General features: G+C 40.2%; 2 protein-coding genes across 2 annotated transcripts in view; one reads left to right on the top strand and one right to left on the bottom strand.

Moving 5' to 3' along the window:
• Positions 1-537: 537 nt before the first annotated feature.
• Positions 538-24,744, top strand: part of Ccdc81 (coiled-coil domain containing 81) — a 30,828-nt gene continuing 6,621 nt past the window's right edge. Inside the window, exons 1-13 of the mRNA XM_027407601.2 lie at positions 538-701; positions 4,811-4,872; positions 6,244-6,400; positions 9,668-9,924; positions 11,666-11,745; positions 12,681-12,802; positions 13,621-13,744; positions 16,049-16,139; positions 16,564-16,710; positions 18,118-18,222; positions 21,248-21,420; positions 22,736-22,814; positions 23,196-23,416. Coding sequence (XP_027263402.1) covers positions 623-701; positions 4,811-4,872; positions 6,244-6,400; positions 9,668-9,924; positions 11,666-11,745; positions 12,681-12,802; positions 13,621-13,744; positions 16,049-16,139; positions 16,564-16,710; positions 18,118-18,222; positions 21,248-21,420; positions 22,736-22,814; positions 23,196-23,416 — 1,697 coding nt within the window. The 5' untranslated portion in view covers positions 538-622. The remainder of the gene's footprint in view (positions 702-4,810; positions 4,873-6,243; positions 6,401-9,667; positions 9,925-11,665; positions 11,746-12,680; positions 12,803-13,620; positions 13,745-16,048; positions 16,140-16,563; positions 16,711-18,117; positions 18,223-21,247; positions 21,421-22,735; positions 22,815-23,195; positions 23,417-24,744) is intronic.
• Me3 (malic enzyme 3) overlaps positions 9,539-24,744 on the bottom strand; it is a 223,170-nt gene continuing 207,964 nt past the window's right edge. The window contains exon 13 of the mRNA XM_035442405.1: positions 9,539-9,982. Coding sequence (XP_035298296.1) covers positions 9,962-9,982 — 21 coding nt within the window. The 3' untranslated portion in view covers positions 9,539-9,961. The remainder of the gene's footprint in view (positions 9,983-24,744) is intronic.

The raw sequence follows: 24,744 nt of genomic DNA on the forward strand, positions 1-24,744 counted from the left end.
ATAGAACCCGCAATGCAGTGATCTCCAAAATCAGTCCCCACTCTCTGCTTCTAGCTGCAGCTTAAGGATGTGAGTTCATAGACCTCTGCTTTAGCTGCCATGTAACTTTCATGATGCTCCTGTATCCCTCTGGAACAAAGGTCGTAAAAGAACACATAAGGTCTCTGTCTGCAGTCTCCTAGAGAACGGATTCTCTTAGGGGGCCGGGCCTTGAGGCCCTAGCAACCGAGCCAGTCTTTGTCGCGTCATTGCAACGCTTTCAGATCTCCCTTTCCCAAGGCCTTCTTGGTACAGCGACCCTCCAGCCCTCCATGTGGCCCGAGGTCCTCGCTGTTTGGATGGGCGTGCATTTGCACTTCTGGCTTAGCGAGGGACAGCGCTCTGGCTTCGTGTTGGGGGAACAGGTTATCTGCGAGCCAGATCACCGGGGGGAGGGACGGTGACGAAGAACGTTTACTTAAGGAAAAATAATATCAAAACATTTCAAGATATTTACAGCAATATTTGATTCCAAAGTACACCCCAAATTCCGGGCAAGGAGAGCTGGAGGGTGGAAAAATCCTTTTAGTGCAAACTCCACATAACAAAGAAGGACCCACCACGGAGTCAATCGGGACGGAAGATGTTGGACAGGATTGCCCCAGCCTTTCAGGACCTGCGCAGGCAGGTGCTGCCCACATTGCCTTCGCTGAGCCAGGAGGGTAAGCGACTTAATGTGGGGGTTTGGGGCTGCACATTACTGTGCTTTGGGCGCGACTCAGAGCTGACTTCCCTGTTGCCAGACTTGAACCAGTTCAGGTGTTTTTCCTTTGGCTTAAGATTTTTATAAAACAAAACAAAACAAAAACAAAACCAAAAATCCACACATGGCCTGATTAGTACTAATTACTGAAAACAGGCTCCCTTACCTCGCCTAGGGTGGATGAAAGACCTGTGGCTTCCTACAGAAAAGCATTCTCAACCAGAGTCCCAAATGGCTCCTTTTTCAGAGTTTACGAAAGGACACAAATTTGAAATGCCCTTGACGTCTTGTGGGTGTGTTAATGAAAAGTGATACTCACTGACAATTTTCATAGAAAACTCAGAGGGCAGTAGCGAGACGCAGTCCATTTTTAGCATAGTTTCTTAGGAAAGAGTCCTCCCGGCCCCCAGTACCCCATAGACTATGGGGTCTGTCTGTGATAGAAGTCCTCTCGGGGAAGAGTGCTGTAGAGAAGCAAGTTAGCCATTATAATTTAGAGAGGTTGTTTAGCCATTAACGAATGATTTTCGGAGACAAAATAAATAGGAACAAGTATTGCTTCTTTCATTTCCCTAGCATCACTCTTAATTGCTCCTGCCAAGTTTTTGAAAGAAGTTTAAAGATAGTTTTATGGCTTTAAAAATATTTTCTACCAGCCTGGCGGCGGTGGTGCACGACTATTTAATCCCAGCATTGGGGACGCAGAGTCAGTCGGATCTCTAAGCTCGAGGCCAGCCTGGTCTTCAAAGAGAGTTCCAGGACAGTCTCCAAAATCTACAGAGAAACTTTGTCTCGAAACATACATACACACACACACACTTCCACCTTCTCTCCCTAAATACTCTTTCAAGTATTTTGAAGTCCTACTGAGTGCTGAGCTCTAGAGAACTGATGGTGACTAAAAGCCTCACGGTTTACAATTAGTGGGGTAGATACACATTAATCAAAACACAAATAGGTGTGAATTTATATTTGAACTGAAAGCTACCAAAGAGGAGGTAAGTGATAAAAATAACTTTAAAAGCAAATTTAAGTTTTATTTGTGTGTGTGTGTGTGTGTGTGTGTGTGTGTGTGTGTGTGTATTTATGTATGTGAGTGATAGAGGAAGCCACAGATGGTACCATGTCAGATCCCTTGGAGCTGGAGTTACAGGCAGGTGTACGAAGCCAGACTTGGGCACTGGGAGCTGAATCCCGGTTCTCTACTAGAGCAGTAAGTGATCTTAACTGCTCAATTATCTCTTTAGCCCCACAATAATAACTTTTGTTAAATATATGGGTTTTTTTTGTACTTAGAACACCTCCAAAACTCTGAGCTGAATAACTTTCTTTTATTTATGTTAGCCACCTCAGATATTTCATTGTACTTAAGCACAGTAAATGAATACACTAGTTTTCTGAGTGTGTGTGTGTGTGTGTGTGTGTGTGTGTGTGTGTGTATGTGTGTGTGTTTGGTGCTGGATTTTGACAAATAATCAAAATCAGACTTTTCCTTTTTAAAAAAGCCTGATGTCATGGGTTACATTTAAATTGATCTTTAGATGGGGTTGAATTATTTTTATTCTGAGATTTAGTGATAATCTTCCTAAGGCTCGGTTGTCAGAACAAATGGTTTAGAAATCATAATTTACAAATCGGTTCTAATTGAACTGCAGAGGCCTAAAGCCTCTTTCTCCAGTAAGAAATATCAAGCTTCAGTTTAAATAATTAACTACTTTTGTGTAACGCTACCTGTCCTACTTTACTGAATAAAACATAACAATGGACCTTGATAGGTCATCTCAGTGAACAAAGAGCATGTTCAAATCCCCAGTTAAATCAGAGACTTTCCATCAGGGTTTGATTACAAAGCACACAGTTTCTCCTGGCCCTGGTTAAATCATTTCTTCTTTGGTATAGATAATTTTCCTGAAATCTGAGCTGCATCTTGTGTCTAGTCATAGATTCTTTTATCAGTTTTCACATTGTAATCCTGAAATTTCTTCATGTAAATTGGGATATTAAGACTTCTGTTAGTGTGTTAATTACTTTTATAGTGTCAATGAGAGCTTTAACTTAGTATATAGGTTGTGATTGATTGACAGATACTCCCTTCCTCCTCCTCTCTCCTTTCCTCCCTGTCTCTTTCTTTTTTATTGAGACAGGGTCTTTCTATGTAGCTATGTGGCTGCTCTGGAACTCTCTATGCAGACCAGGCTGACCTGGAACTCATAGAGAATTCTTCTGCCTTCCAAGTGCTGGGATTAAAAGTGTGCAGCACCACAGCTGGCCTTTTTTTAAAAAATTTATTTTTATTTTATGTGCGTTGGTGTTTTGCCATGGGTATTGGGTCCCCTGGAGCTGAAATTACAGACAGTTGTGATCTGCCATGTGGGTGCTGGAAATTGAACCCAGGTTCTCTGAAAGAGCAGTTAGTGCTCTTAACCACTGAGCCATATCTCCAGCCCCACAGTTGACCTTTGATAGACTGTCTTAGTTCTTAGCAGCAAGGGGTAGACTCCTTTGGCCTATTGCGTAAGGAGGGAAGCTGTGATTACTGTAGGATGGGGCACAGTGGGGGGGGCAAAGTTATAGAAACAGCACACTACTGGTTCACAGTGGGCCTGTGTTTACCGTGGCAAGTAGTTCCTGTTTCATTGGTCATGGGTTTCCATTATTAAGCTTGTTCTGAGATGCTCATGAGAACAACTGCTGCTTTCTATCCATCAAACTTGCCTGTCTCCTGCCACATTGTTAGTAAAAAGTATTTTATAGTCCTGGTATATCAGAATTACAGGATGTAATTTTCCTGCTTTGTAGTTAGCCATTTAATCCACTAAGAGAAAAATAATACCAGTCTGCATTGTTGGAGAAGAATTGGCCTTTTGTTGCTAGCTTCTTGCATGTCCCCAACTGGCAGTCCAGTAGAAGTTACCTTTTTCAGACTTTTATTTTAATATTTAAAACTTAGCCTTCTTGATTTGTAAAAACTTCCTATATTATAAATTACCACCAATAATATATGATTAGATTTAGGATGGCGAGGTAAAAAAGACATAATTTTCTATATTGTTAAGTGCTACTCATATCCAGACTATATATTTATTTTGCACATAAACATTATAACTATTTTCTTTTGCTTTTTTGGAGGAGGGTTGGGGTAGGAAAACTCATCTCATTACAAGAAAATATAGAAAGCCTTCAGATCAAAGTAGAATTATGAAGTTTATTAATTCAAACGAAAGAGCTTGGGGCTCCTACCCATGGTTAGTTTTTATGTTATTACTATAGATAAATATTAGTATATTTATTGTTTCCAAAACATATCAGACTAGCAGCAGTAAATTGGGAGGAGTAGGGAGCTTGTAGAAAAACAGCAGTGGAGAGAGGGGACAGATGGTATCTAACAGTGAAACATGAACTTGAAAAGCATATTTGAGAATTTTGCAAAAGCAGATTAGTAGGGACAACTAATGTACAGAGCAGGCAGGCGGCCTTTAGGGTATCAGTCACCCTCAGCCTTGTTCCTGTGTTACAGAACAGTATACGAGTTCATGCTTCTATCAGTCTGGTGGCCCGTACTGAACACTTTGGGAATAGGTGTGGAGTGAATCGTTAAGAAAAAAAAACAACCCTAGATTATAGTTGGTTAACACCCCATGTGTTAGAGAAAATGACTTATTTCCCTTTATTATAGATGAGTTTTCTTCACATTATTATTTTCACTATTATTACTGTTAATTTGTCCTTAAGGATTGAATGCAGGGCCTCATGCTATCCTGAGCATTCTACTACTGTGTTACACACACCCCTTCTATTGTAGTACTGAAGATTCAATCTAGGGCCTCACATACCACATTCCCCAGCCCCATTATTGTTGTAATTAAAACCATTTCTTTGGAACTTATGGGCATAAGTTTTAGTTAACAGGAAAATCAATTTTGGGAAATTATGTTAGTTGTGTTCTGTATGCATCAGAAGTCACTACCACTTAATTATTCATTTATATTTATACTTTTGCTTACTAGGATTAAAATACTATTACATGACTGCTCACTTAAATCGTTTTAATTTTCCTTTGAATTTCAGAAGTCTCTACCATCTGGGGGAATGTTTCAGAATTTGTGGAAAAGCAGCTAACTATGCATAAGGTGAGTTTTACACTCCAATTTCAACACAGTTTGAGAGTTATTTCTTATTCAGACTTGTAATGAAGTAGATTTGGAACCATTCTGTTTTGTTGTCATTTCTTTTTTATTTTTATTTTTGATACATGGAGAATTTGTGCTAAGCTGGATATTATTCTTAGACAATGCCTTTGGAAATCTCTTTTAATGATACAGAGAGCACAGTGATGCTCAAGCCTGGGTTTGCGTGAAGAAACTAGATGTGGCTATTTGTGCTCTGACAGTTCCTGGCGTGGCTGTGGGAGGGAATAAATTTCTTGTTCTGCCATTTTACTGGAAATAAATTTTAATTGGTGCATATAAACACAGAAACTAAATTCATCTAGTGAAAAAATAAGGAACTGTCTATGGTTGAACTATATCTTCAGGTCAAGTCTTGACTTTAAATGCTATAGAACTAGGCAGGGATTTTAGAAGGAGCTTGGAGGCAGTTAGGTTGTGAAACTTTTATACCCTACTCACATGTCCTAATTAGACAGTCCATGGCTAAATGAACCCCTTCAAATTTATTTTGTATGGTTTGGGAATTTGAATTGTTTATCATTAAAATTGGCAGAATATTTTTATTTTTCTCACCATTTTCTTAAATACTCAGCAGACTTAATGATATTGTCTTCCATTTTTGAATGTGATCATAGATGCAGGCTATGATGTATTCTCTGCTTTACACGAAGCATGCATGTTCTGGCCACCACACCTTCTAGTTGGCTCCCTTCACTCCCTGGCTTTTTCCTTTTTTCTGTTCCTAAAGATTTGAGTTTGTAATCCTTGGTGTATGATATCTCTAGGGTATCACATGCCATATGAGAGACCAAATTTGAGGTCAAGAGGTATTTGCATTTACTCAGTGGTCAAGATTACATTCTAGGAGACTACTGGGTAATGGCTTGTCTGATTCCCTTTCTTTTCATCTTACCCCATTTCACTAGTTAACACACAAGCATTGGGCTTTATTGTGACATTCTCTTACATTCATGATTGTGCTTGCTCATTTTCTACCCTCCCCTGCCCTCTCCCACTAGTGAGCTTTCTGACTTTAAATGGGAAACCCAAAATCTGAAAAAATAAGAAAATAAAGATTTCATTAAATAGAAAATGATTGAATTTATGTTATGTAGTTTAGGATAAGGGTAATATTTGATATAAATTTTTAAAAGCTATGGTACCCATAAACATTTTCCTAGAAGTGTTACCTCTAAAAGGACTCACAGAGAGGACTGGATGTTAAATCAGTAAGCTTAAATTTTCACTTCCTTTTTGGTGATTGGGTTATTATAAAACTTCACCCTTTAATGGAATTGTGTATGTTCTTTTTGTCTTCTTTTTCCCTTTCAGGGAGTTCAGATTTCAGGACTCGGAACTTTCACCTTCACGAGGCAGAAACTTGAGGTGGGAAACAACAAATTTATTCTAATGCAGAGGCCGGTGTTTATCATGGCGGAGAAGTTAGTGCAGACCCATGGACTCAAACAGAACAAAGTATTTTCTCCTGGTAAATCATTTTAACTATTGAGGTTTATTTTCCCAGAAATGTATTGGCCTGTGAAGACAAAAGGAAAGAGTAAACCGTGGTCAACACTACATTAGTCTCTGGTTTGAGAGACTTGTGTTTCACACAATACTTTTGGCAGAAGCAGGAGTCAGGGTGGAAAAGTTAAAGTCTTCTTGAAGTTCATATGTTTACTTTTTACATTTTAAATATTTATTTTAGTGTGTGTGTGTGTGTGTGTGTGTGTGTGTGTGTGTGTGTTTGTGCCATATGATGCATGTGGAGGTCAAAGGACAACCTATGGGAGTCATTGCTCTCCTTCTACCATGTAGGTCCTGGAGATTGACTCAGGTCCTTAGGCTTGGTGACACTTGCCCTCACTTGATGCGTCATCCTGCCCAGCCCCTGGAGTCCATTTTAGTAACTTGAGGCAGGCATGGGAAGACAGAGTTCATCTAAAAGTGCTACAGAGTTCTACTGGCTTATACTCATGTTCCAGATCCTAAGAAACTATAAGTGACTATAAAAAAGACAAATCTAATTCAAGGTCTCTGGGCAATGAGAAAAAAAATCTAGTTCAGTCATCTGTGAGAAAAATAATGTCTTTTTATCATGTATTTATTCCAAATTATTAAAAGTTAAAATTATTTTATTTATTTTTTGTTGTTGTTTGGTTTTTCGAGACAGGGTTTCTCTGTGTAGCTTTGGAGCCTATCCTGGCACTTTCTCTGTAGACCAGGCTGGCCTTGAACTCACAGAGATCCATCTGCCTCTGCCTCCCAAGTGCTGAGATTAAAGGCAAGTTAAAAATTTAATAAAGATGCACTTAATGTATATTACCTTAGACTTTTGTTTTCATACCCTAAGGTAGTCTTTTCTTCCTTTTTCTCCCTTTCCTTTCCATCCCTTCCCTTTCCTCCACAAATGTTTATCAAGGGCCCACTCTATAGGTTCTAGAGCTACAGTGGTAAACAAAACAAACATAACCCGTGTTGAATTTGCACACTTACTTCCACCCTCAGTGTGGGCTTTACCTTACCAGTGGTGGGTGGTTATCCACGGTTGAGGGCTCAGCTCCAAGGTCTGTGTTCCTCCTTGTCTCCAGTGGCATCACAGAAATTGTCTGCCCTCTGTGGCAGAGGTGAAAAGTCCTCAATTTTCCTTTAAGTCAACTCTCCAGGAAAGTGATTTTTCAGGGTAACTCTATGAAAAGGAGAAAGCAAGCCAGCAGTCCAGGCATAGTGGCTTATCTTGTAATCCCACCACTAGTAAGCCTGAGGCAGGAGGATTGCCACAAATCTGAGCTATCACAGTGAGCTCCAGGCTGGTTGGGCCTATAGAGTGAGACCATGTCTCAAAAAGCAAAACTACCAAACAAGCAAACAAAACATATACCAGAAAAACAAATGCCAAAAACAAAACTACAATATAATTTACTTTGCATATATTCAATATGGTGGGTTTGAAAAAATTTCAGCCATTCACCTAAAATTTTATGTTTCACCAGACAGTATAAAAGAAAATGGAGATTAAGTGGGTTTCTTTTCAAAAATACATTTGCTTTAGAATTAAGAGTTTATTCTTCCACCTTGGATCTTGTATCAAAATCTTAAAAAGCAGTTTAGATCTATAGCTTTTTTTTTACATAGTGTAGAAATTTCAAAAGTAAGTAGTCCAAGAGAACAACCCTGAATACATCTTATGGTTAAAATTATTCACTATTATGTAACTAGATAATCAAACACTGTAGAGTGGTTTTCAGTGATTAGTAAGACATGGCTGTTACTTTGAAATTCCCAGGATTAAGTGCTGCAAAATCAGCCTTGATCAGAACTGGATCAAAAATGATGCAGGTCTATAGGAGGTGTGTCTCCATGTGGGGAGGTTTTGCTAGCAGAGAAGCTGTGCCTATATCTCAGGAAATGTATGAACAACTCAAGGCTAGGAGACAGAGTGAATCCTGTTACAAACATCCTGGCACTTGTGTGTCACCAGGACTGATGACTATGGCTAATTGGAAGGGTATGCTTATGATTAAAAATGGTAGGTAAAGACCTCTTGTGTGATAAGGATACTAGTATCCATCCTAAGGGCACTGGGAACTACCAACAGGTTTGAAGCAGTGCATCTTTGGTACTGGTGCAGTTTTTAGTTTAGGAGCAACACTTTGAATTACAGCAAGTCGTTGAAATAAATCAAAAGCTTGAGTGGAGGCAGAAGCATAGAGGAAGAAAAAGGATACAGTTTAGATGAGAGCTGATGGGACCAGGTAAGAATGGAAGAAGTTAGAGTAACTCAGAGTTCTTGTGAGAGAACAGAGCATGCTCCTGGTGATGGATAATGAAGCCAGTTCTTTGAGGTACATTGAATCTGGCATTCTTGTAGAGATGTGTAGACAAAGGTGATCCCAGAGTTTAGAAGAGATGTGGAGAACACAAATCAAGGTTAGAATAAGAGTATCTAGAAGAGTATACAAAGAAGCAGGTGAAGATAGAGTGGAAAAACAAACCCTCCCAAATCAACATGAACGAAAGTCAAAACAGTTCCTCAAGCAAAAGGAGCAAAAGAAGAGGGAAGCCAGCAACTAGACCAAAGAGGAGCTGGAGAATCAAAAGTGGTGTTGTGGTTATAAGAGAAAAGAGGGCATAATCAACAGGTCTTTCCTGATATAAGTGGACTGGAAGACTGACTGCAGAGGTGCAATTGGCTATGGGAAGGCAGGCAAACTGACTTTCTTTTCTTTTCTCTTTCTTTCTTTCCTTCTTTCTTTTTCTTTTTTTCTTTCTTTTTTTTTGATTTTTTTTGAGACAGGGTTTCTTTGTGGCTTTGGATGCTGTCCTGGAACTAGCTCTTGTACACCAGGCTGGTCTCGAACTCACAGAGATCCAACTGCCTCTGCTTCCAAGTGCTGGGATTAAAGGCGTGTGCCACCACTGCCCCGCTCCTAGAAAACCAAATCTATTTATACTGTTTAGATAGTCAGTTTTTATTACATTATGCTTTTAGGTGAAGTTGTACTGATTAGCATATATTATTGACCAGTTATATTCTTTATCTGTAATAATGTATAAAGTATAAAGTATATATATACAAGTATATACAAGTATATATATACAAGTACAAAGTATATATATACAAGAATAAAGGGAAAATATAGACATTTCTTTTTTTAATATTAAGAGTCAGGTAAATATTTGAAAGTGTACACAATGTGTTTTATGTTTTACTTTTAGTATAATCTTCTCCCCACCCTGTCTTTTTCTCCTCCAGGTGATATTCCGGTTGTCCCACTTAATTTTGTCATGATATCTCTGGAGGGTCCATTTAACAGGGATACAATAGAAGGATGCGTTAAGGAGACATTGCTTTTCTTGTCACGATCCATATCTGTCAAACAAAACGTGGAGTTCACATTCAAAGGAATTGGGGTCCTTTCCATCAGAGATAGCAAAGTGAAGATGAGATTTTATAAGGACTTCCTTTGTATGGTGGACGGAAGTGGCACCTTGACGAAAGCCCTTGCAAATGTAAATTGTTTTCTTCTGATCTTCCCTGGTTTCATTTCTATTGCTGTGATAAAACAGTCTGGCAAAAAGCAACAGAGAAGGGTTTATGTTAGCTCACATTTCAGGTTACACTCCATCAGAACAGGGATGTCATGGTGGCAGGAACTTAGAACAGCTACTTTGCACTCTGGGGGCAGTCCAGGGACCAAAACCAGGGGATGGTGCTGTTCACTTTCAGTCTGCATTGTTTCACATCAATAAAGGCAACTGAGATAGTCCTCTACAGACATGCCCAACAGGCCAACCTGAACTAGACAGTACCTCATGGAGACTGTCTTCCCATGAATTACAATTACAATTATCCCTTTACAATTAAAATTATCCATCACACAACCTCTCTTTCCAATCTGTGGTTCTGAATCAAATGTGGGAGTGCTTTTATAAAGAAAGTCTATTCAGGAAAGGCATGGTGGAGCACACCTTTATTCCCAGCACTTGGAAGGCAGAGGCAGGCAGATCTCTGTGAGTTTGAGGCCAGCCTGGTCTACATCGTTCCAGGACAGCCAGGGTATGTAGAGAGACCCTGTCTCAATGCACCACCCCGTATCAAACAAATAAAAGAAAATCTTGTGTTGACATATTTTAAGTGACAGTTTTTCCAAGGGTTTGGAAATGTGTGGCTATAGGCAGCCAGTTCCTTGACAAGTAAGACAAAGAACTTCAAACCAAATTTCGAATCAGTGCTACCCAAGGAACAGGAAAAGCAATAGGAGCACACAATTCTGACATTTTATATTACCTTACTTCTGAAAAGTATTTCCTGCATGCATTATTTCATTTGAATCTCAAAATAGCACAACAGCAACCCTGTAGGGTCATCACTCTGATTTTCTATGCAGAATGTGGAGGTTCAGAGTGGTCCTATTATGAAGCCCGTCAGTGGTCAATACAGCCAGCACAGGGATTCAAGCCCAGAGTTCCTCAGCACTCAGTATTTGCAGCTTGTACTATTTCATCTTAAGAAAGTTTATGGTAAAATCTAGTGCAAGCTATGAAAACCTACTTTTAAGAGGTGCCGAATGGGTGCTGGGAATTGAACCTAGATCTTCTGGAAGAGCAGTCAATGCTTTTAACCTGAGCCATCACTCCCCTTTGGAATTTTCTTTAAAGTCTTTTGTAGGCTATAGAATTCATTCATAAATCATTGTACATATTGACCCATGGTAATACTGTGGTTATTCTATAAAGTGATAAACACAATAGTTCTTGGTTGCGTGCTCTGTATACCTTTCTGTAGAGTATCTCACTAAAATCCCACAAGGCAGCTCCATTTGTTATCCCTGCAAGCCTAGTGCCTGGGAACATATAGCAGCTAGCAGTGTGCAGGGGGACAAAACCCCACTTGACCTCAGAGACCTCTGAACTGCTTAATAATAGAGTCCTTCAGGCCTAGAGTGGAATTGGAGCCGTGCTCATTTCCTGATGGTTTCTGGATGTTTGCTCGCTTTCCAAAGATGAGTAGAAGAAGCTTCAACTCTCAAAGCAATTTTCAAAAAGATGATATGGTTTGAGAAAAGGCAGTGTTTGTGGAACTGTTGTTCAGCATCCCAGGTGACCTTTGATGAAGGAAGTCACTCCTCACTGGGCTTTAGCACTGAACAAAATACAAACAGCACACTGGTAGCATTGCCTTGGAGGCAGCCTGCTTGTCTTGATCTGTCTTGGGTAACAGCTCAGGTGCAATCCTTATTCTATCCTCCAGAGGCCTGGCACCATGGATTCAGTGTTGTCTAGCAGAGAGGGCTACGGAAAGCGTCCCAACAGTGCGCTGGCCTTTCCAAGGTGAGTGTTTTGCTGTGGGGGTTAATCCAGGCACTAGTTCTCCTTGCTTGGGCAATATTTGTTTTCCAAACTAATTTCCCACTTCTTTTCCCTTTCTGCTTCTCACACCTTTTTTCCTTCTCCCTCTCTACCATTTCTGTATAAGCACCAAGAAAAAATTTATTGCATGTTTAAATTTTGGAAAAATGATCCCCCTGAAATGATTCTAACCCTACATACCTCTCATCTTAGTTCCTGCAATATTTGTAACAGTCTTGCCCGCTACGTTTCTGCTACTTTCTTCCACTTCCTCCAGCCTAGTCTCTTTTTCTTCCAGCTCCTGACACACCCCCTATATAAGCATTGACTATTAGGACTAAGCATGCTGATGCTGTATCTACGAGAAGATGGAAGGGTGTTCCTGGGGCTACTGCTGGTGATAATAACTGTAACAATAGCACTAGTAGTTGCTCCTTGGAGCAAGTGGTCAACTCCTAGGCATTTTCTCAATAGCATGATAGTCAGTCTTCATTATAATTATATAATATACATCTTGCAATTTTCTCCATTTTATAGAGATGTAAAATTAGTTTTTTTATTTTAAACAACTGAAGTAAAATAGTGTGAGAACTGAGAACTTTGAAAGAAGAGCCCAGAAGTAGAAAGGACAGAAAAACCCAAACTGAAACCAAAGGGAAAAAATTTAAGTTGAGGTTTTAAAGCAATTTCTTTATATCAAGCTCTTTAGGGGGCCCATGGTACAAGGGCATGTGGTTTTGGCAGGCTCCCAGATTTGGCCTCAAAGAGAGGGAGTTCATGCTCCATATCTCATGCAGCAAATATCGCACCTCTTGAAGGAAGTAGGCTTGTGAAATCGGAGAGGTAGTGAGTTGCTTCCCAGAACTGAGAGTTCACAGAGTCACCTGTTCAGGACAAACATCTTGATTCATTCTTAGGATTGAGCACAAAGAGACAGAGAACAAACCACCCATGGAGGTCATTGTAGAGGAAGGTGGAGAGAACAAACCAAGGAAGACCAAGTTGAAAGACCTGTCAGACAAAGAAGAAGGAGCCAAGGGTAGGCCAATGGTTTGTGGGTACAGTCTATTATTCTTGACTCTTACGAAGTAGGCATTGCTCAGGAACTCATATGATCAAAGTAAATACAGTTAGTGTATTAGTTACTTTCCTTGTTGCCATGAAAAAATATCTGATGAGACATGATTTAAGGAAGGAAAGGTTTACTCTGGCTTGTGATTGGGTTCCAGGGGCTAAGCATGGCAGGGTGGGAGGCCAGCTGGTCATGGTGTATCTGGAGTCAGGAAGCAGAGAGTGACCGGGAAGTGTAGCCCATCTGCAAAACCTCAAGGCTCATCTTCAGTGACTCACTCTCCAACTCCCAACCCCTAGCAAGGTCCTATCTTACTAAAGGAGGTTAACCTTCTCAGTGTCACCCACTGGGAACCAAGTGTTCAAATACAGGAGTCTATGGCGAACATTTCACATTCAAACACATACTTTTAGATTCACAAATAGCCACTGTATTCTGTTTTCTTCTTCTTATAAACTTTTTTTTTTTTTATTTATTTATTTTTTTTTATTCCTGGAACCCTGTACCTTGCCTTAACCCCGTGACCCTCATCCCCTTACACTACTATCTGTTTGGTGGCTGCCTCCTGTTGCTTGACCAGGTCCTGATAAACAACATAAATGCATGAGGTGGACTCTAGGGCATACTCTATCTCAATAGGGTAAGAGATATTTAAAGAAAAATGCATATTTTACAGGAAACTTTTTCCTTGATAAAAATTTGTTTAGAATCTGTGTGTATTTAGCTCTCCATTTAGCTGTTTGAAAATTGAAGAGACTGTCCCTTGCATTTGTTATTTATTCTAGAGATCTTGTCACCCAAGAAACATCGTGATAGGCAATCTATCTCTCCTGCCAAAGTGACAAGCGTCAGCCTGCTGGACAAGTTTGAGCGAAATGTGAATGGCGGGAAGATCATGCCCTCTGAAAAGTAATGCATTGACCAATTTTCTGTTGCATTTTACTAAATATAATCTTGACGTCATCCCCTGACTAAGAGAACCTTAAGCAATTCTTCCATTCCTTCATTACGTATTACCGAGAACAGTCTATGTGGGAGGTGATGGGGATTATAGAGGTGACCAGGACTTGTAATCTAAAGGGAAATCCAGACACAAGTGAAAGGCAAAATACACTATAAGAGGAATGAATGCTACTTAGCTGAGGCAGAAATAGTACAGGGAGAATTCGGCCTGTCTGATTGCTTTCATAGATTTGGCTCCTATACAACGTGTATTGGAGTTCAGTACAGTCTGAATCTGGCTACTTCCCAACTGTACAGGCATTGTTGATTTCTGAGTGCCTTCATATCTCATGGTAGTTTTATGCTGACATCAAATGAAATGTAAGTTTGCCACACAGGCCTGTCACTCTGTTACTTCTTTAGTCACCAGTGTTTCTGACATATCGGCTCTTTGCTGTCTTCTTGTGTGTTCTGTAATGATTCTTTGGGCAAGTTCTCTGTTTTTTAGGACAGTTATTCTTTTTATTGCACAAGTGGATTAGTATCATGTTGCCGATTCTTCGTTCATAGTTATTTTTTCTTTGGCATTTTAATGAAATTTCTCTGCTTTCTCCTGTTATAGGTATCAAAGAGACATCTGACTTGTTCCTTCTTGTAGCTTTTAAGAGTTTTCTTTCTTAGTGTTTGCATTTCTCACTCTTTACAGGCATTATGATTTTATGGGAAATCTTTAGCCATTATTTTATAGAATACTGTTTTTTTTTTATCATTTCATTTGTTTCATAGTTTGGCTCCTATACAATGTGTATTGGAGTGTTTGAATCTGGTTTTTGTTTCTCTGTTAGAAAACTTTTTCCACCGGGTGTTGGTGGAGCATGCCTTTAATCCCAGCACTCGGGAGGCAGAAGCAGGCGGATCTCTGTGAGACCACCCTGGTCTACAAGAGCTAGTTCCAGGACAGCCTCTAAAACCCTGTCTCGAAGAAAACCAAAAAAAAAAAAAAAAAAAAAGAACATTTTCTTTTACTTTTGTATTGCTTTTAAAATAGCATTTTCACTTTTATTTCATTATATAGTTTGTGTTTTTATTTATTATATATTAACATATAAGATGCATTTTCCTTATCTTGTCTCTCTTTGTTTTAATTAGAGGAGTCTCTGTTCTATCATTCTTTGCCATTGTTTCTGTATTAAATACTTTTCTCATTGCTGTAACTAAATGTCTGATGATGTCAGCTTAAGAAAAGGGCTTATTTTGGCCTCACAGTTCAAGGCTGGGCACACCATGGCATAGGAGCTTGAAGCAGCTGGTCACATTGCTCCCACAGCCAGAAAGCAGAGAGAGAGAGAAATGCTGGCGCTCATCTTGCTTTGTTGTTTTTATTCATCCTGGCCATAGGATGGCATCTCCAGCACCAGTGTGGGTTTTAACACCCAGGTCAACCCAGTCTGGAAACTCACAAACAAGCCCAACATTTGTCCCGTCAATGATCTTAGAACCCGTTAAGTTGCTATTTAACCATCACAGTCACCACTTAATTTTCTCTGCAGGATATAGTCAAAACAATCCTGTGTAAGACAGATGATGGCATCTACTACCCAGACCCCTCTGCTCCCTACTCTCCTGTGAGAGATAAAGTCCTTCTCCTGGCTGCAAGGGTCCTGCCAGGTCTCTGACTTCTCCTATGCTTCTTATCCCTAACTCATCTCTCTCTAGCACCATGGATCCAGGAATGTTCCCACCTCCAGGACTTGCTTCCATTTACTCTCCTGAAATGTTTCCTTTTGGGAATCCCCATTGTTTCTCTCACTTCCTTTGGGTATTTATGCCAATGTTTCCTTCTTCCTTTTTTTCTTTATCTTATGTTTACACTTGTCTCTAAAATTATCACTCTCCTGCAGTTGGAAGGATAAGTCCTTGGTTAGGAGCACTAACCATTCTCCCAGAGGTCCTGAGTTCCATTTCCAGAACCCATATGAAGTGACTCATAACCACCTGTAACTCCAACTCCCATGGCTTTAACACTCTCTTTTTTCCTCTGCATTCATATGTACATACCTCTACACATGTGTGTGCACATAACTCTACACACACACACACACACACACACACACACACACACACACACGCACACGCACACGCACACGCACACGCACACGCACACGCACACGCACACCCACACACACACACTTTAAAGGTTTTTAAAAAAATGATCATTGTTAAGAGGCCAGATTGTATTAAACATTAATTTGTGTTCCATTGTCTTTGAAGCTTATCACCTCCAGGTTATCAGAGAAATGACAATGAGAAGCCCAGAACATCTCCTGTCCCGGCTTGCCAGGATCATAATAAGGCAGGACAGGTATAGTGCCTTCGACTGAATAAAGCCCAGTCAGGCTCATCCTCTGATTTCAGTACCTCCAGTAGAAATCAGAATCACCCTTCCTTAATATAATCTATGGGCATACTCTTAATATTATCTATGGGCATACTCAAGTGTCTGCACTGAGATTTTCCTGCTAGTCAAGAGCTCCCACTTAAGAGAAAGGGGCTAAATCACTTCTAATTCTCAACTCTCCTGGGAGTTCATTAAATTCTTTTAGTTACTTGTGAAATTTACTCTGTAAACCTTCTTATGTTAATTGCACATTAGACACTATATTTCACCAATATATTCTTTTATGAAATGCATTTCCTGACATATCCCAAGTCTTTGGAAAGCTTACAAAGGGATTAAAGTAAATGAAGACAAAAATATATAATTTTCCCTGAAATTTGAATTGTAGGAAATGTGCTATGTGTGTTTGCAACGAGCACAACGGAATTTCCCATTGTATTATGGAGAGGACAGGAGGAGGAGAGAGATAGAGGATGAGCGACTTATGCAGCAGTACCAAATACTCAAAGACCAGGAGGCTGTCTTCAAAAACCAGGTAGTCTAACACCTTAGAGGGGAGAGGCTTTGATGTGGGACAACAGAACACGATTCTTAGACTCCACGAATTCTTTTCTGCACATGCTTGCACTGTGACACGTTTAATCATCTGTATGCTGCTGGGCTAAAGTAGGTGGTGTGTTGGTTGGTTTAATGTCAACTTGGAACAAGCTATAGTCATTTGGGAGGAGTATATTTCAATTGAAAACAAGCCTCCATGAGATTTGCCTGTGTGCAAGTCTCTACTGCTTGTTCTTGATTAATGATTGATGTGGGAGGGTCCAGCTCACTGGAGGCAGTGCTACCCCTGGGCTGGTGGTCCTGAGTGGTGGTCACAGCAGACTGGGCAAGCTGTGAAGAGCAAGTCAGTAAGCAGCGTTCCTCCATGGCCCCTGCTTCAGTTCCTTCCTGCCTTCGGCTCCTGCTCCAACTTCCCTCAGTGATGGAGTGTGACTTGAGAGTTAAACCGAGCTCATCTCCTCTCAAGTTGATTTTGGTCATAATGTTTCATCACGACAGAAACCCCAACTAAGATAGGTGGATCCAAGTTTTCACTGGTGAATGTCCCCATATTTAATATCAGAATACATTATGGATCTTCCCTTCAGCCCACAGGGCTGAGTTTTAAAGGAGAAAATGAGCCAGGCATGGTTGTGCATACCTTTAATATCAGGAGGCAGAGGAAGACAGATTTCTGTGAGTTTGAGGTCAATCTAAACTACACTTAGTGAGTCCCAGGCTAGCCAGTGCTGCATAGTAATACCTTGTCTCAAAAAAGAAAAAAGTGAAAATGATAGATTTATTTTTTTGATTTATATAAAATATATGTCTTGTCAAATCTTATACCTTTTAAAGTTATGGCCTATCTCAAGAAGCGGGAGGGTACAGAATGGCATGTTTATGCTTTCTTTATGCAGATTTCTGTGGTCTCCAATAATGATCCTGCTACTGTGTCCTACATCTGTAGTAAAAATCTTCCATTACTTTTTATTATAGTTGTAGTGATGGTGTCTGGAGTTTAAGAATGGGGAACAAATACCTTACCCCATGTCTACAAGGACATCAGAAAGTGCCATTGCATCCAAATAGGTTTCTGTGTTGCATGGAATATATTAATGGCATAGACTTAAAAGAATGGAGCATGCCGATGTTACAGAATTAATTAATATGGGAAGAAGGTTTTGTTGTTGTTGCTTTTGTTTTGTTATTTGAGACAGGGTTTCTCTGTGTAACCCTGGCTGTCCTGGAGCTCACTTTGTGGACCAGGCAGGCTGGCCTTGAATATAGAGATCTGCCTGCTTCTGCTGGGATTAAAGTTGTGCACTACCACTGGAAGAATAAAGGGCTTTAAAGATTATATTTTGTCACTAAGTTAAAAATGGAAAAAAAAAACTGTTTGCAATAGGTGAAAAGCATGGCTGCAAGAGAGCAGAATCAGAAAAATGCTGCCTATAATCTTGGAGTCGCTGAAGCTATAAGGAACCACAAGAATGAGAAACCTGAATTTTATGTGAGTCTCTTTAAAATTTCTATTGCTACCATAAACAACACTAAGAAAAGAGATTGCATGTTTTTTTTTTTGCCAAATTGTTTCCTATCAAACTTTTTAATCATTTAAGCAATGCTGTTTTTTTTTAAACGATTGGATCTTTCTCCATTGAATCTTTGTGTGTGTGTGTGTGTGTGTGTGTGTGTGTGTGTTTGTGTGTGTGTGTGTGTGTGTGTGTGTTTTTCAAGAAGACAGGGTTCCTCTGTGTAACAGCCTTGGTTGTCCTAGAACTTGCTTTGTAGATCAGGCTGGCCTTGAACTCACAGAGATCCTCCTGCCTATGCTTCCCGAGTGCTGGAATTAAATGTGTACACCACCATGTCCAGCTATTAATCTCTACTTTAAAAGAATTGTTTGAATATATTTCTCTGTGGGAAATGGAGTGACCTTTACAACTTTCATAAGTATTTGTAATTCCTCTTAGGGAAACTTTTTCTCTAGGTGGACCATAGGATGCGCAGCACTGTAGTGCTTGCTCTCCAAGTTCTGCTAGTTGTGTTGGGATAATATTAATAAGGCGACAGTCATCTCTTTGCATTTTTTTTTTTTGGTTTTTCGAGACAGGGTTTCTCTGTGTAGCTTTGGAGCCTATCTTGGCACTCGCTCTGGACACCAGGCTGACCTCAAACTCACAGAGATCCGCCTGCCTCTGCCTCCCAAGTGCTGGGATTAAAGGTGTGCGCCACCAACGCCCCGCATCTCTTTGCATTTTATTAAAGTTGTATTTGTTTTATTCACATAAAAATTCTATTGCTGGTATTTCCTCCCCTGTAAGACTTTGAAGCCATTATCCTGCGCTGCAGGTTGTGCCATCTAAGGTAACTAAGTTGGAAAGTGGTCTGTGTAGGCCTCTTGAGGGTCTGCCTCCACAATACTCACAGTCACAATCACAATGTAATTTCCATTAATCACTACAACTCTTGTTAATCATAGTCTTTGCCAATCAGGCCCCGGGACAGGTGAGGGGCAGAATCCTAATACCCAGCCCTAGGATCTAAAGAGAAAGCAGCAGCATTGACATTATCCGGGAACTTGCTATGAGTGAAAACTTTTAGGGACTCACCCTAGACTTGCAGCATGTGGTTTTGGACGGGGATGACATCTCCAGGTGATCTGAGTGCATAAGGTTTGAGAACTCAATTTCAGATGGAGGCAAGCTACTTGCTTCACTTCATGTCTTCATCCATGGAATCTACCTTTGTTTCTGCCTGAATCTTTTTGTATACCACTGTCGATACAATCTGATATTCTCCACATAGAAAAGAAATGTACTTTGTTCATCATTAGACACACATTGAGTGCCTCTGGACTGGCCATTCTGCTGGCATCTAGCAGTATGAACTCTGTATTCTAATGAGGTCTCAGTCTAGGAGTGCAGTATAGCTGCCATGTAAATCTTTGAAAAGAGGGGCTGGAGAGATGGCTCAGAGGTTAAGAACACCGACTGCTCTTCCAGAGGTCCTGAGTTCAATTCCCAGCAACCACATGGTGGCTCACAACCATCCCTTATGAGAGCTGGTGCCCTATTCTGGTGTGCAGATATACATGGAAACAGAATGTTGTATACATAATAAATAAAATCTTAAAAAAGAATAGCTTTAAAAAATATTTGAAAAGAGCATCATAGGAGCAAAGAGGAGAGTCACTTAATCCAAACTAGGGATCTAGAAATGTTTCCTGCATGTAAGAGAAAAGAAAAGAAGAAAATGAAGGGGGAGCTTTCTAGGCAAGGGCATCTGGGAGGGAAAGAAAGCACTGGGCTCTTGGCATTTAGACCTGATCACTGCCTTCCTACAGCATAAGCTATGGTTCATAGTTATGACTGCCCACTTTCTACCTCTTCATAGAAAGACTAAGGACTTCTGATTCTATCCTCATCCATTCTTCTCTGCCTTCTGCGTTGGTTGGACTATGTTAATGTCACAAAATTTAGTTTCTGTGCAGGTTGTCATCACCAGTCAGAATGTTGCACAAACACTCCATTAGGAGTGACTGATTTCTGATTTCTTTCTCTCTTCCTCAAGTGCAACTATCTACAAGTGTGTCTCCCAAGTGTATCCAATGTTTGCCCCAGTCTCTTTATCATCAATGTTACTATCTTTCTCCAGGACACAGCATAGCCAAACTTCTGTCCTGCCCTCCCACCGATTACTCCCCTATGATCAGTTCTTTACAAAAAACCCAAAATGATCTTTGAAAATTCTTAAAGTATATTACTCTCCTGTTTAATCTTTCTAATGCTGTCCCATTGAATCAAAATGAAACCCAAACTGCTTTAAATTTTGGATATTGGCAAACTGCTTTGTCCTATCAGACGCCATCTCCTTTAGCTTATTGACTTCTGATTCTTGTTAACTATGCTTCAGCCACACATCCCTCACTTTCTCTCACTGGCCATGCCTAGTCTCTCAGCACTTGTGACTCCTTCTGTTTGGAACAGAGGAGCCCTTGGTATTTTCAGTAGAGGCAATTACTCATCTTCATAGAAAAATGTCAGGTAATTTCATCCAGTCCTCAGATTCTTGCTACGATTAGGGTTTCACAGTACTTACTACAATCTTAAATGATCAGATGACTTTGTCATTTTCTGTTTCCTACAGCAGAATGCAGCTGGCAAGAACAAGGCCTCTGATTTTGATCTTGATGAATGGTCACCAGTTCTAGGATGTCTAGGCTCACAGTAGATATTCAGCAACCCCTCTTTCCACCTTCATCATGTCTTTGTCCATGCTTTGGCACACTGAATTCCCTCTCCTTTGTAAGGATGTTATAATTACCAGGATCTTTTCAGAAGGAGGCTGGGGACTTAGCTCAGCTTTGTCACAGAACATGCTGTTGTCATTATTCTGTGGGCTGTCTAAATACTAGCTGGTTAATGTCTGAGGAGCTGGGAAAATTAAGCAATATTTGGTTGATTTTAGTTTGTATCTTTAACTTTACCTTTTGGTATGTGAGAGTAAAGAGACTTGCTTGCGTTTCATTTCAGAAATCCTTCCTGTTCGATAAACGACCTCTTAGCCCTGAGATTAATGCTTTTAAGCAAGAGGAATATTCACAGACTCTCCTGAAACAAATGGAAAGCAAACGGGAGAAGGAAATAAAGCAAAGACAAAATAGAGAGTTGATGGATCGCTTGGAACAAGTGCAGCTCACAGAAGAGTGAGTTCACATATATGCATGGAAAAGTGGAAGCTTTGTGTGAAATTAACTTCTATGTGGGATTAAACGAGCATTCAAAATCTCATTAGCACCTCTGTAGCCAAGTGAACAAACTAACAGCCAGCACCACAGACTTAACTGCACCAAAAAGAGAAAGCCACTATTACTATAGTTACAACAATGACTGAGGATCTAAAAGCACTGAAATTATAGAACAGAATTTTGTACTGTGTATGACTGCTGATACTTCCTGGTAGATATAGGAAGGAACATATTTTGAGCAGGCATCATTGCCAACTATGAGATGCTCAAGTGAAAACCGAGGGCACAGGCACAGGTGACACTAGAACCAGGGACTGAGAAGCAAGGAGGATCAGTTTTCTCTCTGCTTACATCCATGGCTTTTTACTTGACACCACCTTTATTCCATGTTATTCCATATTAGTCTCAATTCTAAACTTTCAGGAAGGAGAATCTTATTGTTCAGGTTGGGTTGTCTGAGGCCCTGGGTAGGGCCAGGACCATGAAATTCATATTGGCCTTAGGGGGCTTCTACTGCTGCTGCTGCTGAAGCCAGGGCAGTAATTGTGTAGCATGAGCAGAGACTGCCACAATAAACAAGCTAGTTTCTGTGCCCAAAAGAATCTATTGGTCTAAAATTTATCTGTTCCATTATACCAATTTTATTGATCATACAGCTTTCCAGCAGGTTTCATATGATAACTGTAAATTATAATAGTGCAGATTACTTTTCTTAAGGAACAATTATATATTGAATCTGCTTATAGAAAGTATAGTCATGCCCCCCCCCTTTTTTTTAAAAGATTTTATTTATTTATTATGTATACAACATTCTGCTTCCATGTGTATCTGCACACCAGAAGAGGGCACCAGATCTCATAACGGATGGTTGTGAGGCACCATGTGGTTGCTGGGAATTGAACTCAGGACCTCTGGAAGAGCAGTCGGTGCTCTTAATCTCTGAGCCATCTCTCCAGCCCAGTCATGCCCTTCTTATCTAGATTAAAAAGTATTTGTGTGTGTGCATGGGGTGGGGAGGGTACCTGCCATATTCATCCCATCTGGATTATGTGGTCCACCCTCTACTTATACCTGTTCTGTCTGCTCTGTGTGCCAATAACCTGTAGACTTGAATTACCTTTTCTTATAATGAAAGCTCCCAGAATGAATGATGAGTTTTTACGCATCATGCACACATTCCTATTAGTACCCTGCATGTTTTGATAATGCTAACTTTTGCTGCTGCATTCAAACTGTAAAATGGCTCCCACTTTCTCTGCTTGTTAAATACCAGACTTGCTGCACAAAGAGCCCAATACCTAAAAGAGAAGATGGAAGAAACACAATACTACAAGAGAGCTTTGGATGCACAGGTTGGGAGATGATGACCATTGCTTTAAAATTATGTACCACATCAACACTATTCTATAAGTGGGGCGGTGGTGGCACACACCTTTAACCTCAGTACTTGGGAGGCAGAGGCAGGCAGATCTCTGTGAGTTCGAGACCAGCCTGGTCTACAAGAGCTAGTTCCAGGACAGCTTCCAAAAGCCACAGAGAAACGCTGTCTTGAAAACAAAAACAAAAACAAAAACAAAAAACCCCACTATTCTATAAATAAACACATGAATGCCATAAACTCACAACCACTTTATCCATTTGGCAGGGTTTGAGGCTCTTGTTCATTCTCATAAGGCTTAGTATTAGTATTTTACTAAGCTGTAGAATGGACCATTATGTGCTGCCCATTTCAGGTAAAGAACAAACCCTCCCAGTTGCCCATGTTTGAGCCTGATTCTGCTGAGCCCATCTTTGGTAAGAATGAGGGTGAAATGGAGGCGGAAAAGCGAAAGCGGGAGCAGAGTTGCATGAAGCACCAGATGGAGGCGGCTGCCAGCCTCAAGAGGAACACCATTCTGAACCAGATAGTGGACCAGAGGAGAGACCTGCAGATGCTTCAGAGGACACAGAGAGAGTAAGGAGAGCCCGAGTCTGTCTTCCCCCTCCTCCCGCCTCTCCCCAAACTCTTTCTTTCTTTGTAACAATAGCAGAAAAGAAATGAATCTTAACATATTGAGGAGTTATGTAAGCCATTATTCTAAATTCATTACACATTTCACTCAGTTTCATACTTCCCATTCATCCAATGAAGAGAATGTTATTAAATAAGAGAGTACCTTCTCAATCTCCACTTCTTCTTTAAGTTCCAACTCCACATTTCCCCTTACATCACAGTGTAACTTCCTACTCCTCCTCTTCTCCTACTGTTTTTTTTTTTTTTTTTTTTTTTTTTTTTTTTTTGAGATGGGGTTTCTCTGTGTAGCCCTGGTTGTCCTGGAAATTGCTTTGTAGACCAGGCTGGCCTTGAACTCATAGATCTGTCTGCTTCTGCCTCCTGAGTGCTGGGACATAAGATGTACACCACCACTCCCAGCAACAGCATGACTTTTTTTTTTTTTTTTTTTTTTTTTTTTTTTTTTTTTTTTTTAAAGAATCATAGCATCAGCACTGCCTATTCAATGAACCCTAAACACTCATATAGATCAAGACCTGACACTGGGTCCTTCCTCAGTTCCCAGTCATGGAGTGATGGTGAAGGTGGTAGGATGGGTAAGGGAATTCTGTTTTAGTGCCTAGATATCTAAGTTCAAACATCAGACACTTGATTTCTTAGAATGCCCAGTTGGCTTCCTAAGTGGTGGGAAAAACTTAGTCACACTGGCTCTCAGTCTCACAGTATCTTCATGCTTCCTGCCTAGCACTCCATCATCTATTTCCTACTTCCCACCACCCAGATTGTCATAGGAGACTAATTTCTTCTTTGTAAATGTTCATTAATTCTTATATCTCTGATGAGCATAAATTATCATCCAAAAAATCTTCTGGCCAAGGAACCCACTATTTTTGGAAGGGATTCCAAAAAGTATTTACAAAAAGTCATATTATTAAATTTTTATAAATTTAGAAATGGTCCCAGTGGGATAGTGTATGGGTCTATTATATTCTGTGTTGGGTTGGCTAGACATGAGTCAGGTGATAGATTAAAGATGACACAATAATAGTGGGTTTGACTGTTGGTAGAGAGGGGGTGGGAGTAGTTAAACTGTGAAGTTTATTCTATTAGAACCATAGTCTACATTACATGTTTTCCTGTTTCAATAAAAAACAAGGAGTGACATCTAACTTGTATCAGATTTCTAAAATCATAACATAGCTCCATATTCAGTGATAGACACTGTTGTCCTAAGTCCGACGACAAGTACACTCTTTCTTCCCAGACAGCCATGAACCTCCTGTTTTCAT

The sequence above is a fragment of the Cricetulus griseus genome, chromosome 3 (assembly GCF_003668045.3).
Source record: "Cricetulus griseus strain 17A/GY chromosome 3, alternate assembly CriGri-PICRH-1.0, whole genome shotgun sequence".
NCBI classification, from domain to species: Eukaryota; Metazoa; Chordata; class Mammalia; order Rodentia; family Cricetidae; genus Cricetulus; species Cricetulus griseus.